Genomic DNA, 15,047 nt, shown 5'->3' with positions numbered 1-15,047 from the left:
CTTATGTACACCCTGCCTTCCTCCTCTCCTACATTCTCTTTTCCCTCCAATGCTGCTCCACTTCATGCTATCTCCCATCCCCCACACCACCTCTTCTATCTTGGTTTGTGTGTTCCTATATTGTGGTTTGTGCTCCCTCAGTTTGTGTATTGCTGTGTTGTGGTTTGCGCTCCCTGTTTGTGAATTGCTCTGTTGTGCTTCTGTGCTCCTTCAGTTTGTGTGTTCCTGTATTGTCGTCCTGTGCTTCCTCAGTTTGTGTTCCTATGTTGTAATTCTGTGCTCCCTTAGTTTGTGTGTTCTGGTTGTGCGCTCCATTGGTTTGTGTATTGCTCTGTTGTGGTTCTGCACTCCCTTGGTTTGTGTATTGCTCTGTTGTGGTTCTGGGCTCCTGATCTGTGTATTCCTGTGTTGTGGTTCTGCGCACCCTCAGTTTGTGTATTCTTGTGTTGTGGTTCTGCGCACCCTCAGTTTGTGTTCCTGTGCTGTGGTTCTGTGCTCCCTCAGTTTGTATGCTGCTGTGTTGTGGTTCAGCGCTCCCTCAGTTTGTTTGCTGCTGTGTCGTGGTTCAACGCTCCCTCAGTTTTTGTGTTCCTGTGTTGTGGTTCAGCGCTCCCTCAGTTTGTGTTCCTTTGCTGTGGTTCTGTGCTCCCGCAGTTTGTGTGCTGCTGTGTTGTGGTTCAGCGCTCCATCAATTTGTGTGTTCCTGTGTTGTGGTTCTACGGTCTCTCGATTTGTGTTCCTGTGTTATGGTTCTGTGGTCTCTCGGTTTGTGTATTGCTGAGTTTGGGTTCTGGTGGGGGAGGGGGCTGCTGCTAGGTTGGACTGGGGACGAATGAGATGAAAGTTTGTCATAACAAGGGTTGATGATATCATCAGAACCATTCTGCGGTTTTCTGATCTTTGAACCTTTAGTGTGGAATAGGGGCACAGATGAACAATGTTTGCTCCAACTCAAGTATGAATTATTGCATCCGCTCTACTATGATGGTATTGCTATTCTCTTACCCGATAGGCTGGAAATGTATCGTGTGACCAAATGGATCAGAATTGCCCACCTGTTCACTGTAGTCATCCAGCCAATCTGGTTGGACAGTGCTGCCCATCATGTGACAGTAAGTAACCATGGTAACCTGGGGGTTTCATGCTGGTGGACTTACTCTATGAATAGAAGAATCTATAATAAATCTTGAGAACCCAACTAATCAACAATGTAAAAAAAATCAAAACCACCAAACCAACACCCACTGAAACCCCAAAACCCCCAAACCGCCTCCCACTGAAACAACCCCAAATTACCCAGACGACTCCCACTGAAATCCCAAATCCCCAAACCGCCTCCCACTGAAACCCCAAACCGTCTCCCATTGAAACCCCAAATCCCCCAAACCGACTCCCACTGAGACCCCCAAACTGATTCCCGCTGAAACCCCAAAAATACAAACCAACTCCCACTGAAACCCCAAATCCCCCAAACCACCTCCCACTGAGACCCCCAAACTGACTCCCACTGAAATCCCAAAAATACAAACCAACTCCCACTGAAACCCCAAATCCCCCAAACCACCTCCCACTGAAACCCCAAATCCCCAAACCGACTCCCACTGAAACCCCAAAATCCCCAAACCGACTCCCACTGAAACCCCCAAACCGACTCCCACTGAAACCCCCAAACCGACTCCCACTGAAACCCCCAAATCCCCAAACCGCCTCCCACTGAAACCCCAAAATCCCCAAACCGACTCCCACTGAAACCCCAAAACCCCCAAACCGACTCCCACTGAAACCCCAAAAACACAAACTGACTCCCACTGAAACCCCCAACCTGACTCCCACTGAAACCCCCAAACCGACTCCCACTGAAACCCATAAACCGACTCCCACTCAAACCCCCAAACCCCCCAAACTGACTCCCAGTGAAACCCCAAATCCCCAAACTGACTCCCGCTGAAACCCCCAAACCGCCTCCCACTGAAACCCCAAAATCCCCAAACTGCCTCCCACTGAAACCCGAAAATCCCCAAACCGACTCCCGCTGAAACCCCCAAACCAACTCCCACTGAAACCCGTAAACCGACTCCCACTGAAACCCCCAAACCGACTCCCACTGAAACCCCCAAACCGACTCCCACTGAAACCCCCAAACCGACTCCCACTGAAACCCCAAAATCCCCAAACCGACTCCCACTGAAACCCCAAATCCCCCAAACCGACTCCCACTCAAACCCCCAAACCGACTCCCACTGAAACCCCAAAAACACAAACTGACTCCCACTGAAACCCCCAAACCCCCAAACTGACTCCCACTGAAACCCCCAAACCCCCAAACTGACTCCCACTGAAACCCCCAAATCCCCAAATTGACTCCCACTGAAACCCCCAACCCGACTACCACTGAAACCCCCAAATCCCCAACCCGACTCCCACTGAAACACCAAAAACACAAACTGACTCCAACTGAAACCCCAAACCAACTTCTGCTGAAATCCCAAAACCCCAAACCAACTTCCGCTGAAATCCGAAAACCCCCAAACCTACTCTCACTGAAACCCCCAAACCGACTCCCACTGATACCTCCAAACTGACATGCACTGAAACTCCAAAACTCCCAAACCGACTCCCACTGAAACCCCAAAACCCCCAAACCGACTCCCACCGAAACCCCAAAACCCCCAAACCAACTCCCACCGAAACCCCAAAATCCCCAAACCGCCTCCCACTGATACCTCCAAACTGACATGCACTGAAACTCCAAAACCCCAAACCGACTCTCACTGAAATCCCCAAACTCCCAAACCGACTCCCATTGAAACAACCTTAAACACACATGAGCAGATAGCTAACATTCAACCACCATTTTTCTGCGGTTTAACAAAATCTGCTTCATGTCCATACTGGAAACCTTGTCATGTCGTATACAAAACAGACTTTGTTGCTGTTTATGATGTTCGTTCATCTCGGAGTAGCTTTTAGTTTTGTCATCTGTCTTGCATGTCTTTTGAAGAACTGTTAAAAACCGTGTTCCTTTTATATACCATATATTGCCAAGATCAAAAGTACATTAAACAGATCAGATCTTTTAATATGTTCATTCTCAAAACCTTTGAAGACTAACTTCTAAACAATTGTGGTTGTTTATTCAAAGCTGCTTCCCTTGAACAAGATTTTCTAACCTAACTTTCCTCCAATTTCTTTGAAGAACACACTTTATCAACCATTAACTTTCTGTACTAGTTGATCCATGTGCCTATTTGTATTACCCTGGTTCTTAAAGTTTTGATCTGTTGTGGCTGACATCATCACAGACATGTGTTTTTTTCAAATAAGCACTTGAAAGCAAATTGTACATTAATGTCACTAAGTCAGATTTGTCTTGTGCACATAGGAAAACACATAGCTCGAAGATACAAAGAGGTTTGTCTTGTTGACCCTTAACTCAAGATGTCTAACAAGCAATTCATCAGGATGTCCAATGCAAACCCACTGAGACACTAATGAGCAATTTAAGTAAAAAGGGCAGTTGGAGTTGCAGAATCGAATAGGAATTAGGATTGGTTAGTAACATAAACTGGCAAGTTTGCAGAATTGAGCATCCGTTCCATAACCTTTAAAATTCTTGTCATCTGGATGTTTCTCCACAGTACACTGCAAATACTTGCATGATACTTTTTATCTATGACAGAATATTCAGTAGATTTTATCTTTATAGCCTCAGCATATTTAGAGTTAAATTGCTCACTGCAAGCGGTTTCTATGGGGCATAAGTTGCTGTGTCACATTAACATGATGCAGTTGTTTTCTGCTACTGCTCTGGATGGAGAAGCTATATCATTCAAAGCATTTGGAACAGGTCAGTAGGTTTCCCTAAAGGAGTAAAGGCTTTGAGGCAATTTTCCATATTAAAGCATGAATGTAACTATAGCAGTGTAACTTTCATGCTTACGCACTGTGACTTTGATAATATCCCATCACAAATGACATTAAAGCTGCCTCTCTGTCAACTTCCTGAGAGGCTTAAATTTCCTGAGGGTTAAGCAAATTGGGTCTCTATTTTCTGTGGTTTAGAGAATTTGCATTTTTAAAAATTCTTTCATGGAATGTGGGCATCGCTGGATAGACCAGCATTTATTTCCTGTTCTTAATTGCCCTTGAGAACGCAGTGGTGAGTTGGCTTCTGAAACCACAGTTGTCCATGTGGTGTAGGTACACCCGCAGTGCTGTTAGGGTTAAGTATCTCATTGAAACATTCAAGATTATGAGGAATCTTGACAGAGTAGATAGGCACCTCGAGGTTGTTCCCCCTGGCTGCAGAATATAGAACAAGGGAGTGCCATTTCAGGACCAGGAGCCTATAATAACTTTAACAAGGCCCAAGATGTGGACCTCTTAGATTAAGGCAGTAATGACCTATCCAATCAGGGAGTCTTGCATGTGTATATAATGCACACCAGGTTTATACTCTGTACGAGGAAGTAGCTGTTTGAATGTTGCTGACTGTATGAATAAATCTATATTCAATGCCAGCCTCAAGAGTTATTTCAGGGCCAATCATTTAGGACTGAGATGAGGAGAAATTTCTTCACTCAGAGGCTTGTGACTCTTTGGAATTCTGTTCTCCAGAGAGCTCAGGATGCTCCTTCATTGAATACATTTACAGCTGGTATAGACAAATATTGCTCTCTCGGGCAGTCAAAGGATGGGCTGCAGGAGTTGAAATAGAGTTGAAGCCTGGGATCAACCATGATCATATTGAATGGTGGAGCAGATTCAATGAGCCATATGATCTTCACTTGCTCCAATTTTGTATGTTCGTACACTTCAGAATTGACTAGAAAGCATTCCGGAATATCTTGAGATTGAGCAAGCCACCACAATGCAAGACCTTTTTATTATTTTCTATACAACTGCTGCCAAGTTTCAAAGATTATTTTGATGTTGAAGGAGAAACATTGATGATGTTTTGAGGAGATCAGTATAAAATTTGTAAATAAACAAATATTGTTGATTTATCTGTTGATTGTTAAACAAAAATGATCCGGCTTAGTCTCTGAGCTGAGTCTGAACTGTCTCTCCACTCACCCACTAAAGGCAGGAGGATGTTGTGATGACATGTGAATTATTCCAGTCAGTCAGGATACACGGATAGGGACTCTCTGTTCAATCCCTGGCTCGCATTGTTGGGGAGACAGTAGCATAATGCTATTGTCATTGGACTAGTGATTCAAGGACACCGGGTAATGTTCTGGGGATGAGGGTTCGAATCCCACCATGGCAGATGGTGAAATTTGAGTTCAACAACAATCTGAAATTAGAAGTCTAATGATGACCATGAAACCATTGTTGTAAAAACCCATCAATGAAGGTTCACTGATGTAATTTAGACAATCTGCCATTCCTACCTGATTTGGCCTATATGTGACCCACAACAAACTTTAACTTCCCTCTGAAACAACCTGGCAAGCCACTCAGTTCAAATGCAATAAGTGCTGACCCAGCCAGCGACACCTACATCCAATGAATTAAAGAAAACCTCAATGTCAGGCAAGTGAATTCTCACATTGAACCATGACAGACCTGCTTTTGGAATTGTCAGGAGTGTTAAACCTGAGATCATCTCTGTGATACAACATAAAATCCAAAATAAAATTCAGCTGATGCAACACTTGTGTAGAAATGTTTTGCAGCAATATTGTACCATATCAGATGTGTTTTCCCCCATCCCATTCAGTGTGCGAGTACGAAAGTGTCCTCATTGGCAACGGCCACACGTTTCACCCCACTTTTGGTGGACCCTGCATTCAGTGTACCTGCTCAGTGAGTACTTGATCTTGTGCAATTATTCTGTGTTTCTTTATGGCGTAGGGTACAGATATCTACAAGGGCAAAAGTGTATTCTTGCTTTCTCACAGATAGGGATATATTAACACGCTGCATCTCAACAGAATATGTTGTAAAGGTAAAGTTGCCATAGTCCCAGATGACCATAGGCTGCTCTGCCCTTTGAAGGGGAGAGCTGACGTGTGGTGATTTAACCTGATAAATAACCTCAGCTGGGACAGGAATTGAACCTGCACTGTTGGTGTCACTCTGTATTACAAACCAACATACTGAGCTAAACTGACTCTCTAGAAGTGTTGTACTGTAGGTGTGACAGTACTGGGGGAGAGCTGCACTGTCAGAGTGAAGGTATGATGTGAAGATGCTGGCGTTGGACTGTGGTAAACACAGTAAGAAGTTTCACAACACCAGGTTAAAATCTAATAGATTTATTTGATAGTAAATGCCACAAGCTTTCGGAACACTGTTCCTCACCTGACACAGGAACAGCATTCCGAAAGCTTGTGGAGTTTACTATCAAATAAACCTGTTGGACTTTAACCTGGTGTTGTGAGACTTCTTACAGAGTGAAGATACTCAGGGATGCTGTTTTATCAGAAGGATTGAACTGAGGGAGCACAACACATTCAGAGGGGTTAGTACTGAGGGAGTAAGAATTCCAGAGAATGGTGGCTAGAGAAACAAGTAAAGGGAGTGGAGATTGCAAAGAGGTCAGGTGGGGAGAAAGGGTTTTAGGGCTGGAGATGATTGTTGAGATAATGACACAAACATTCTGATACTGTGTCTGAAATGTTTGTTACTTAGAATGGAAATGTACGGTGTCAGGAGGAAATCTGTCGTCCACTGACCTGCAGTAACTCATTCAAAGATCCAGGCCAGTGCTGTCCCACATGTAAAGGTATGTGAGCCTTTCAATCAGTCTTTGAACTGATGGCTTAAACTACAAGAGTAAGAAAATCCAATCCCAACTCCTCACCCCTCTACCATGTCCCTGACCCCAACTTTGTCCTCGATCCCCTTGATCTTTCACTATGCTCTCCTGCCCCCTCCCCAGTGACACTCTTCCATGTCCCTATTACTCCCCCCATATCCTTGATCCTGCCCCTGTGTCCCTTCCCTGTCCCTTGTATGTCCCCAAAACCAATTCTTCCTTTCCCCTGCAATCCCCCATGTGTCCCAATTATTTTGATCTAAAATATTTTTAAGACGCGGGTTGATGGGTTTTTGATAAGCGAGGGGATTAAGGGTTATGGGGAGAGGGCGGGAATGTGGAACTGAGCCACGACAGATCAGCCATGATCTTATTGAATGGCGGGGCAGGCTCGAAGGGCTAGATGGCCTACTCCTGCTCCTATTTCTTATGTTCTTATGTTCTTATGAATGACCCTTTTATTCTCAGTTTCCAAGTTCACACCGATTTGAAGGGCACTCAGAAGGGACAAGGATGAAGCCTGGGCAACAGCTGGTCCTCAGCGCTCATGACCGGATGGGACAAAACATCACCGAGGAACCCAGGCTGTGAGCACAGCAATTTGATCTCTGAATTTAGACACTCAGGGATTGTTGAGCTTTGTTTAGGCGTCGCTCATAAGCTGAAGTCTACCTAACCCTGTGCCTTGGTTGGGTTGCTGAAGTGGCTGTTGACCAGAGAAGTGTTAAGTTCCAACATTTGTTAGCTGCTTTTTGGTAGAGAGTGCTGTGTGGCAAGGTCAGTGACCCTCTGAAAGAGTAAACCGATCCCCAAAACATGAAGACAACAAATGAGGAGCATCACTTGTAAAATGCATACCTCCACTACTGTGTTAACTCAACATTATTATAACTACATGGCTCTTTCTTGAGGCATTTTTCTGCCTGGTTAATACCCTGTGGCTACAAAGCTGAGAAAAAAAAATCTTATTATTAAGGGCAGAGGTTTCTTATTGCAGAGGTTTCCAGCTAATCCACATAAAAACCTGCTCTGAAAATTCTGCTCACAATTCGAAATCACACAATTGTTAGGTTTTTGAGCACAGGAGAAAGCCGTTCAACCCACTGTGCTCATACTCGGTTTCTACAGGAACAGCTTACTGAATGCCTTGCCCCGCCTTCTCCCCTCAGCCTGCACATACTTCCTTTTCAGATAATATTCGCTCTTGAATGTCCTGATTGAACCTGCTTCCACTATTCTCTTCAAGCAGTGCATTTCAGACCCTAACCACTCAATAATTGCAGAAAAATTGGATTAGAGCATCTTAAGTGATAGAAATTGTCAGTGCAGACTTGTTGGGTTTAAAGGACCTTTTTTTAACTGTATGACCCTATGACATGCTGTGTGAAAATATTTTTCCTTATGGCATGTTGCTTCTATTTCTATTTATCTTCAATCTGAGACCTCTTGTTCTCGATCCTTCCGCCAACAGGAACATCTTTATCCAGTCTATCCAGACCCCAGGCAATTTTGAATACCTTTTGATATGGACATAAATATACTTAAGTTCTATTTATATTTAGGTTTTGTGATTTTTTTTTCCTGTCAGTATGTATTGTGCGGGGGCTGGAGTATGAAGATGGAGTAGAGTGGGAGTTGGAAGAGAATCAGTGCACCACTTGTTCCTGTGTTAATGGTAACATCACCTGCAGATTAAGGCAGTGCCCACCTGTTTCCTGTCTGCACCCAAGTTCAAACAACGGTATGTGTTGCAGTTAAAATCAAACTCAACTAAAAAATATCTTGCACCCATCAATGGGACAAGAATAAGGGCCGGGGAGTGGGAGGTGGTGCAAATGTTGGATGTAGTGTTGAATACAATTGTGGGGAGGTTCACCTGCTGTACTGGACGATGGGTTGGTGAAGGGTTGGTATCTGGGTTTACAGTTAGTGGGACTGGGGATTTTTAATTTAATTTGTCAGAGTACTTGTTTCCTAGGTGATTGCTGCCTGTCTTGTGACCAATGCACATATAACGAGCGACAGTACAGGAATGGGCAGGAATTCATCGACCCGGACAGTCCGTGTCAGAACTGTCACTGTCAGGTATGTCAGATATTACAGGTATGTGTGTTGGACTTTCTGTGTGTGCATGTTTGTGTGTGTGTGATAATTTGCGTGTCTGCGACCATGTGCATGTCGGATTGTGTGTGTGCATGTCAGATTGTGCATGTGTCTGTGTGTGTGTCAGACAGCACATGGGTGTTGGACTGTGCCTGGGCATCGGACTGTGCGTGTGTTTTTTGATTTGATTTGGTTATTGTCATATATATTGGGATATAGTGAAAAGTGTTGTTTCTTGCACGCTATGCAGACAAAACATACTGTTCATGGAGTACATAGGGAAAAAGGAAAGGAGGGCACAGAATGTAGTGTTGCAGCCATAGCTAGGGTGTAGAGAAAGTAGAGACATTGGTAGACTTTCTTAACTATAGCGTCAGTGTGAAGAGACCAGGACAGATTGTTGGTGATCTGAACACCTAGAAACATGAAGCTGCCAACCGTTTCCACCTCATCCACGTTGATTTAGACAGGGGCATGTCCTCCATCATGCTTCCTGAAATCCATGACTATCTCCTTCATTTTACTGACATTGAGGGAGAGATTATTGTTGTCACACCAATTCATCTGAGTCTCTATCTCTTTCCCATATTCTGTCTCATCATTGTTTGAGATCAGACCCACTCTGGTGATGTTATCAGCAAACTTGAAAATCGAGTTGTAGTGGAATTTGGCCACATAGTCGTAAGTGTATAAGAAGTATAGTAAGGGGCTGAGGACACAGCCCTGCAGGCCACCGGTGTTGAGGATAATCGTGGATGAGGTGTCATTGCCTATCCTTAATAATTGCGGTCTGCTGGTTAGGAAGTCTAGAGTCCAGTTGCAGAGGGAGGAGCCAAACCCTGGGCCCCGGAGTTTGGAGATGAGTTTTGTAGGAATAATAGTGTTGAAGGCTGAGTTGTTGTCAGTAAATAGGAGTCTGACATAAGTGTCTTTATGTGTGTGTGCATGCCTGTGTGTTTTTGGATGTGTGACGATGAAATCAGTTCATTTGTCCGGAAATCTCTTGGAGCAGAGTGGGTATTGATGCTAGTGAGAAGTGGGCTAGGCGATAAGAATCTGTCTGTCTTTGAAGAAACTGGTTGGGTTTGGTGAACCATGCGAGCTGCCCTTTGAACCGCATCTGATGTTTTCTTACCTGACAGAGTGGGACAGTGCACTGCACCCCGACTGACTGCCCCCCAGTCACCTGCACCAGACCTGAAAGGAAGGCAGGTCAATGTTGCGCTAAGTGTCCAGGTAAGGGCAGCACACGGACTTTGAGGTGAGGGGTAGTGGGAGCAAGCAATAGTCAATACTACCCCCACCAAATATCTACCTCTCTTGTCCTTCAGTGTGACACATGGACTCAGTCATGAGCATCATCAAGTCAATTGGGTCACTTAGGTCAATCAGTAGTGAGTGGGTGAAATCGACTGTGATCGAAGGTCAGAAAATAACCGAAAGTGATCAAGGAGCTGCGCCGGTTTGAGCTGATTGGCTGGAATAAGGTGTGTCTCATACAATTGCAACTTGTTAGTACTTGGCCCCTGTTACTCCCAGAATGGATGGAGTGCACAGTTTATTCACCCTGCTACTCCACAGCTCATACCATTAAGGTTAAAAGTTCAATTTTCTCACCAAAATGGCCAACGATTTACCTACTTTAATACTACCCAGAATAAAACAGACTTTGACCTGGCTTCTTTCAATAAACTCAGAACAATTGTTTTTCATTAAACAATTTATTATAGTAAGTTGCAAGTGATTAACACAGAGTTGCAATCTGGACATATAACTATCCATCTCTTCCTAAAGAATTTCCCAAAGCATGCATACAGCAGGCGCGCACACACACACACACACACACATACACATAATGAAGTTCACAGCATCTCAGTGCTGTTGACCTGGAGTTCCTTATGTGAAGATGGAATTCTGGGAGTTCTTCCTGTCTGATCCAAATTGCAGGTCCAAATGCAGATCAGTTACACTCAATTGAGTGTTCTCTGCCTGCAGGCTGATAGCCACACACAATTTTAGGCAACGTAGAGAGAGGGAGAGAGAGATATAGTTAGGGAAGCCTTCCTTCCTCAGCTTGTCTCCCAAGAAGACTGCATTTAAAACCAACAGGTTCGCAACGTGAAAGCTTTTCTCCATTCCATGTGATGTCCAGTAGGTGTCCTTTCCAGTTTCTCACCACTCATACCCTCAAATCAATTAAAGTACAGTTCAAAACAATCAACCAGATCTTCCTCAAATATCATAAAACTCAGGTGATTTCTTGCAAATGGCCTGCTTTGTTAGGTGAATGTACAACGCTATTAAAAAAGTACTGATCATGATGTGCTTCCATTTTGTAAAATAAAGTTTCAGCATTCAAATATCTAATTCTAACATCACATCCAAGGGATCTAGTTAATGTTGTTTCTCCACTGGTATCCTGATTTATCTTCCACACACACTGACTCTCACTGGGGTACAGTTCCACACACACTGACTCTCACTGGGGTACAGTTCCCCACACACTGACTCTCACTGGGGTACAGTTCCCCACACACTGACTCTCACTGGAGTATAATTCCTCAGAGTCTTACTAATTAACATTACTGCAGGAATAGTGGGAAGGGGAAAGACAGTAAAATGCTGAACACGGGTGGGGCAGTCTGGTATAAAGCACCTTTGTGACAGACATCTTGTGTTTTTATCTTCAGACTGCGTGTTTGAGGAGCGAGTAGTATTGGATGGCCAGCGTTTCCCGAACCCCTTGAACCTGTGCCAGGAATGCACCTGTTTGAATGGCCAGGTGACCTGTGAGCAGAAAGAATGCATCAGCGCACTCTGCTCCTACCCACTGTCTGGATCCTGCTGTCAGAACAACTGCAATGGTAATGGCTCAGCCAGCAGCCAAAGCAGTGGCACCATGCCTGGCTCTGTTGTTAAGCAGGGAGGGACAAAAAGCAATAGCTGTGGGGACTCTAGAGTTAGGGGTGCAGATAGACACTTCTGTGGACATGAACTGTGGACTGTAGGGTGATATGTTGCCTCCCTGATGCCAGGATCCAGGATATCTCTGAACGGGCAGAAAGCATTCTGAAGAGAGAGCATGAACAGCCAGAGGTCATGGTACATATTGGTATTAATGACATAGGTAAGAAAAGTGATGAGGTCCTGCCGTAGCAATTTAGGGAGTTAGGTAGAAAGTTAAAAACAGGACCTCTAGGGTTGTAATCTCAGGATTATTCCCTGTGCCACATGTCAATAAGGATAGGAATAGGAAGATAGGGCAACTCAACATGTGGCTAAACAGCTGGTGTAGGAAGGAGGGTTTCAGACATCTGGATCATTGGGGTCTCTTCCAGGGCAGGTGGAACTTGTACAAGAAAGACGGATTGTATCTAAACTGGAAAGGCATAAATATGCTGGCTGGGAGGTTTGCTAGTGTCACATGGAAGAATTTAAACTAGTTTTGCAGGGGTGGGAATCAAAGCAAAGGTGAATTAACTGAAGGGGAATGAGGAAGTAAGGCCAGTAAGACTCAGAAAAGAGCAGACAGGGTGTGGTTGCTAATCAAAGAGGGTCTGGTGGACTGAATTTACAATGCGAGAAGTGTAACAGGTAAGGCAGATGAACTTAGAGCTTGGATTAGTACTTGGAAGTAGGATGTTGTTGCTATTACAAAGATTTGGGTAAGGGAAGGACAGGATTGGCAGCTTAACATTCCAGGATACAGATGTTTCAGGTGGGATAGAGGGGGATATAAAAGGGGTGGGGAAGTTGCAGTACTGGTTAAAACCTAAAGGCGAATATCACAGCTGTACTGCAGGAGGATATCTCAGGGGGCTCATACAAGGAGGCATTAGGGGTAGAGCTCAGGAATAGGAAGGATGTTGGGGGTTTACCATAGGCCGCCCAACAGCCAGTGGGAGATAGAGGAACAGATATGTAGGCAGATTTTGGCAAGGTATAAAAGTAACAGAGTTGTTGTGGTGGGAAATTTTTAACTTCCCCTCTATTGACTGGGACTCACTTAGTGCTAGGGACATGGATGAGGCAGAGTTTGTAAGGAAGACTTATTGAAACAATATGTAGATAGTCCAACTAGGGAAGGGGCCCATACGGGACCTAATATTGGGGAATGAGTCCAGCCAGGTGGTCGATTTTAAGTAGGAGAGCAGTTCGGGAACAGTGACCACAATTCAGTAAGTTTTAAGGTACTGATGTATAAAGATAAGTGTAATCCTCAAGTTAAGGTGCTAAATTGGGGAAGGATAATTACAACAATATTAGGCAGGAGCTGGAGAATGTACACTGGGGGCAGATGTTTGAAGGCAAATCAACACCTGGCATATGGGAGGCTTTCAAGTGTAAGCTAATAGGAATTCAGGACCAACACATTCCTGTATGGATGAAGGATAAGTACAGCAAGTTTTGGGAACCTTGGATAATGAGAGATATTGTGAGCCTAGTCAAAGAGAAAAAGGAAGCATTTGTCAAGGCTAGGAGGCTGGGAACACACGAAGTAAGTGTGAAATACAAGGAAAGTAGAAAGAAACTTAAGCAAGAAGTAAGGGGCCAGCAGGATGAAGGAAAATCTCAAGGCTTTTTATACATATATAAAGAGCGAGAGAATAGCTAGGAAGAGGATTGGCCCACTCAAGGACAGGGGAGGGAATCTATGCATGGAGCCAGAGGAAATGGGCATGGTATTAAATAAGTACTTTGCATCAGTATTCACCAAAGAGAAGGACTTGGTGGATGATGAATCTGGGAAAGGGTCTGTGGATATTTTGAGTCATGTTGAGATCAAAAAGGGAGTGGTATTGGAGTTCTTGAGAAACATTAAGTAGGTAAGTCCCCAGGGCCTGATGGATGTACCTCAGAATACTGAAAGAGACAAAGGAGGAAATTGCTGGGGTGTTGAGAGGAATCTTTGTATCCTCACTGGCTACAGGGGAGGTCCCAGAGGATTGGAGAATAGCCAATGTTGTTCCTTTGTTTAAGAAGGATAGCAAGAATAATCCAGGTAATTGTAGGCCGGTGAGTCTTATGTCAATGGTAGGGAAATTATTGAAGAGGATTCTTCAAGATAGGATTTGCTCCCACTTGGAAGTAAGTGTTTGTATTAGCAAGAGGCAACATGGTTTTGTGAAGAGGAGGTTGTGTCTCACTGTCACTTCCTCAAAAAACTCAATCCCATGCGACTTCACCTCCTGCACCAGTCTGCCATGAGGGACCTTATCAAAGGCTTTACTGAAGTCCAACTGTGCAACACCCACTGCCCTACTCTCATCAATCATCTTTGTCACTTCCTCAAAAAACTCGATCAAGTTAAAGATGATTGATAAGAGTAGGGCAGTGGGTGTTGCACAGTTGGACTTCAGTAAAGCCTTTGATAAGGTCCCTCATGGCAGACTGGTGCAGGAGGTGAAGTCGCATGGGATCAAAGGTGAGCTGGCAAGGTGGATACAGAACTGGCTCGATCATAGAAGACAGAGGGTAGCAGTGGAAGGGTGTGTTTCTGAATAGAGAGCTGTGACAAGTGGTGTTCCTCAGGGATTAGTGCTGGGACCTTTGCTGTTTGCAATATATATAAATGATTTGGAAGAAAATGTAACTGGTTGATTAGTACGTTTGTGGATGACACAGAGGCTGGTGGATTGCAGATAGCAATGAGGACCATCAGAGGATACAGCAGGATATAGATCGGTTGGAGGCTTGGGCAGAGAGATGGCAGTGGAATTTAATCTGGACAAAGGCGAGGTAATGCATTTTGGAAGGTCTAATACAGATAGGAAAAATGCAGCAAATAGCAGAACCCTTTAAAAGTATTGATAGGCAGAGGGATCTGGATGTACAGGTACGCAGGTCACTGAAAATGGCAATGCAGGTGGAGAAGGTAATCAAGAAGACATACGGCATGCTTGCCTTTATCGGTCAGGGTATTGAGTTTAAAAATTGGCAAGTCATGTTGCAACTTTATAGAGCCTTAGTTAGGCCACACTTGGAATATAGTGTTCAATTCTGGTCACCACACTCCCAGAAAATTGTGGAAGCTTTGGAAAGGGTGCAGAAAAGATTTACCAGGATGTTGCCTGGTATGGAGGGCATTAGCTATGAGGAGAGGTTGGAGAAACTTGGTTTGTTCTCACTGAAATGACGGAGGTGGAGGGGTGACCTGATAGAAGTCTCCAAGATTATG

General features: G+C 44.4%; 2 protein-coding genes across 7 annotated transcripts in view; one reads left to right on the top strand and one right to left on the bottom strand.

Annotated features, from left to right (window-relative positions):
* Positions 1-15,047, bottom strand: part of endou2 (endonuclease, polyU-specific 2) — a 200,289-nt gene that overhangs the window by 126,490 nt on the left and 58,752 nt on the right. The gene's annotated exons all lie outside the window — the stretch shown is intronic.
* kcp (kielin cysteine rich BMP regulator) overlaps positions 1-15,047 on the top strand; it is a 196,424-nt gene that overhangs the window by 126,290 nt on the left and 55,087 nt on the right. For all 6 annotated transcript variants that reach the window (XM_080207535.1, XM_080207532.1, XM_080207534.1 and 3 more), the window contains 7 exons: positions 1,013-1,112; positions 5,726-5,811; positions 6,640-6,733; positions 8,355-8,507; positions 8,745-8,851; positions 10,012-10,105; positions 11,560-11,733. In XM_080207535.1, coding sequence (XP_080063661.1) covers positions 1,013-1,112; positions 5,726-5,811; positions 6,640-6,733; positions 8,355-8,507; positions 8,745-8,851; positions 10,012-10,105; positions 11,560-11,733 — 808 coding nt within the window. The remainder of the gene's footprint in view (positions 1-1,012; positions 1,113-5,725; positions 5,812-6,639; positions 6,734-8,354; positions 8,508-8,744; positions 8,852-10,011; positions 10,106-11,559; positions 11,734-15,047) is intronic.

The sequence above is a fragment of the Carcharhinus amblyrhynchos genome, chromosome 19 (assembly GCF_965287045.1).
Source record: "Carcharhinus amblyrhynchos chromosome 19, sCarAmb.v2.hapA, whole genome shotgun sequence".
Taxonomy (NCBI): domain Eukaryota; kingdom Metazoa; phylum Chordata; class Chondrichthyes; order Carcharhiniformes; family Carcharhinidae; genus Carcharhinus; species Carcharhinus amblyrhynchos.
The sequence above is the reverse complement of the archived record's forward strand: the minus strand, read 5'-3'. Positions and strand labels throughout refer to the sequence as shown.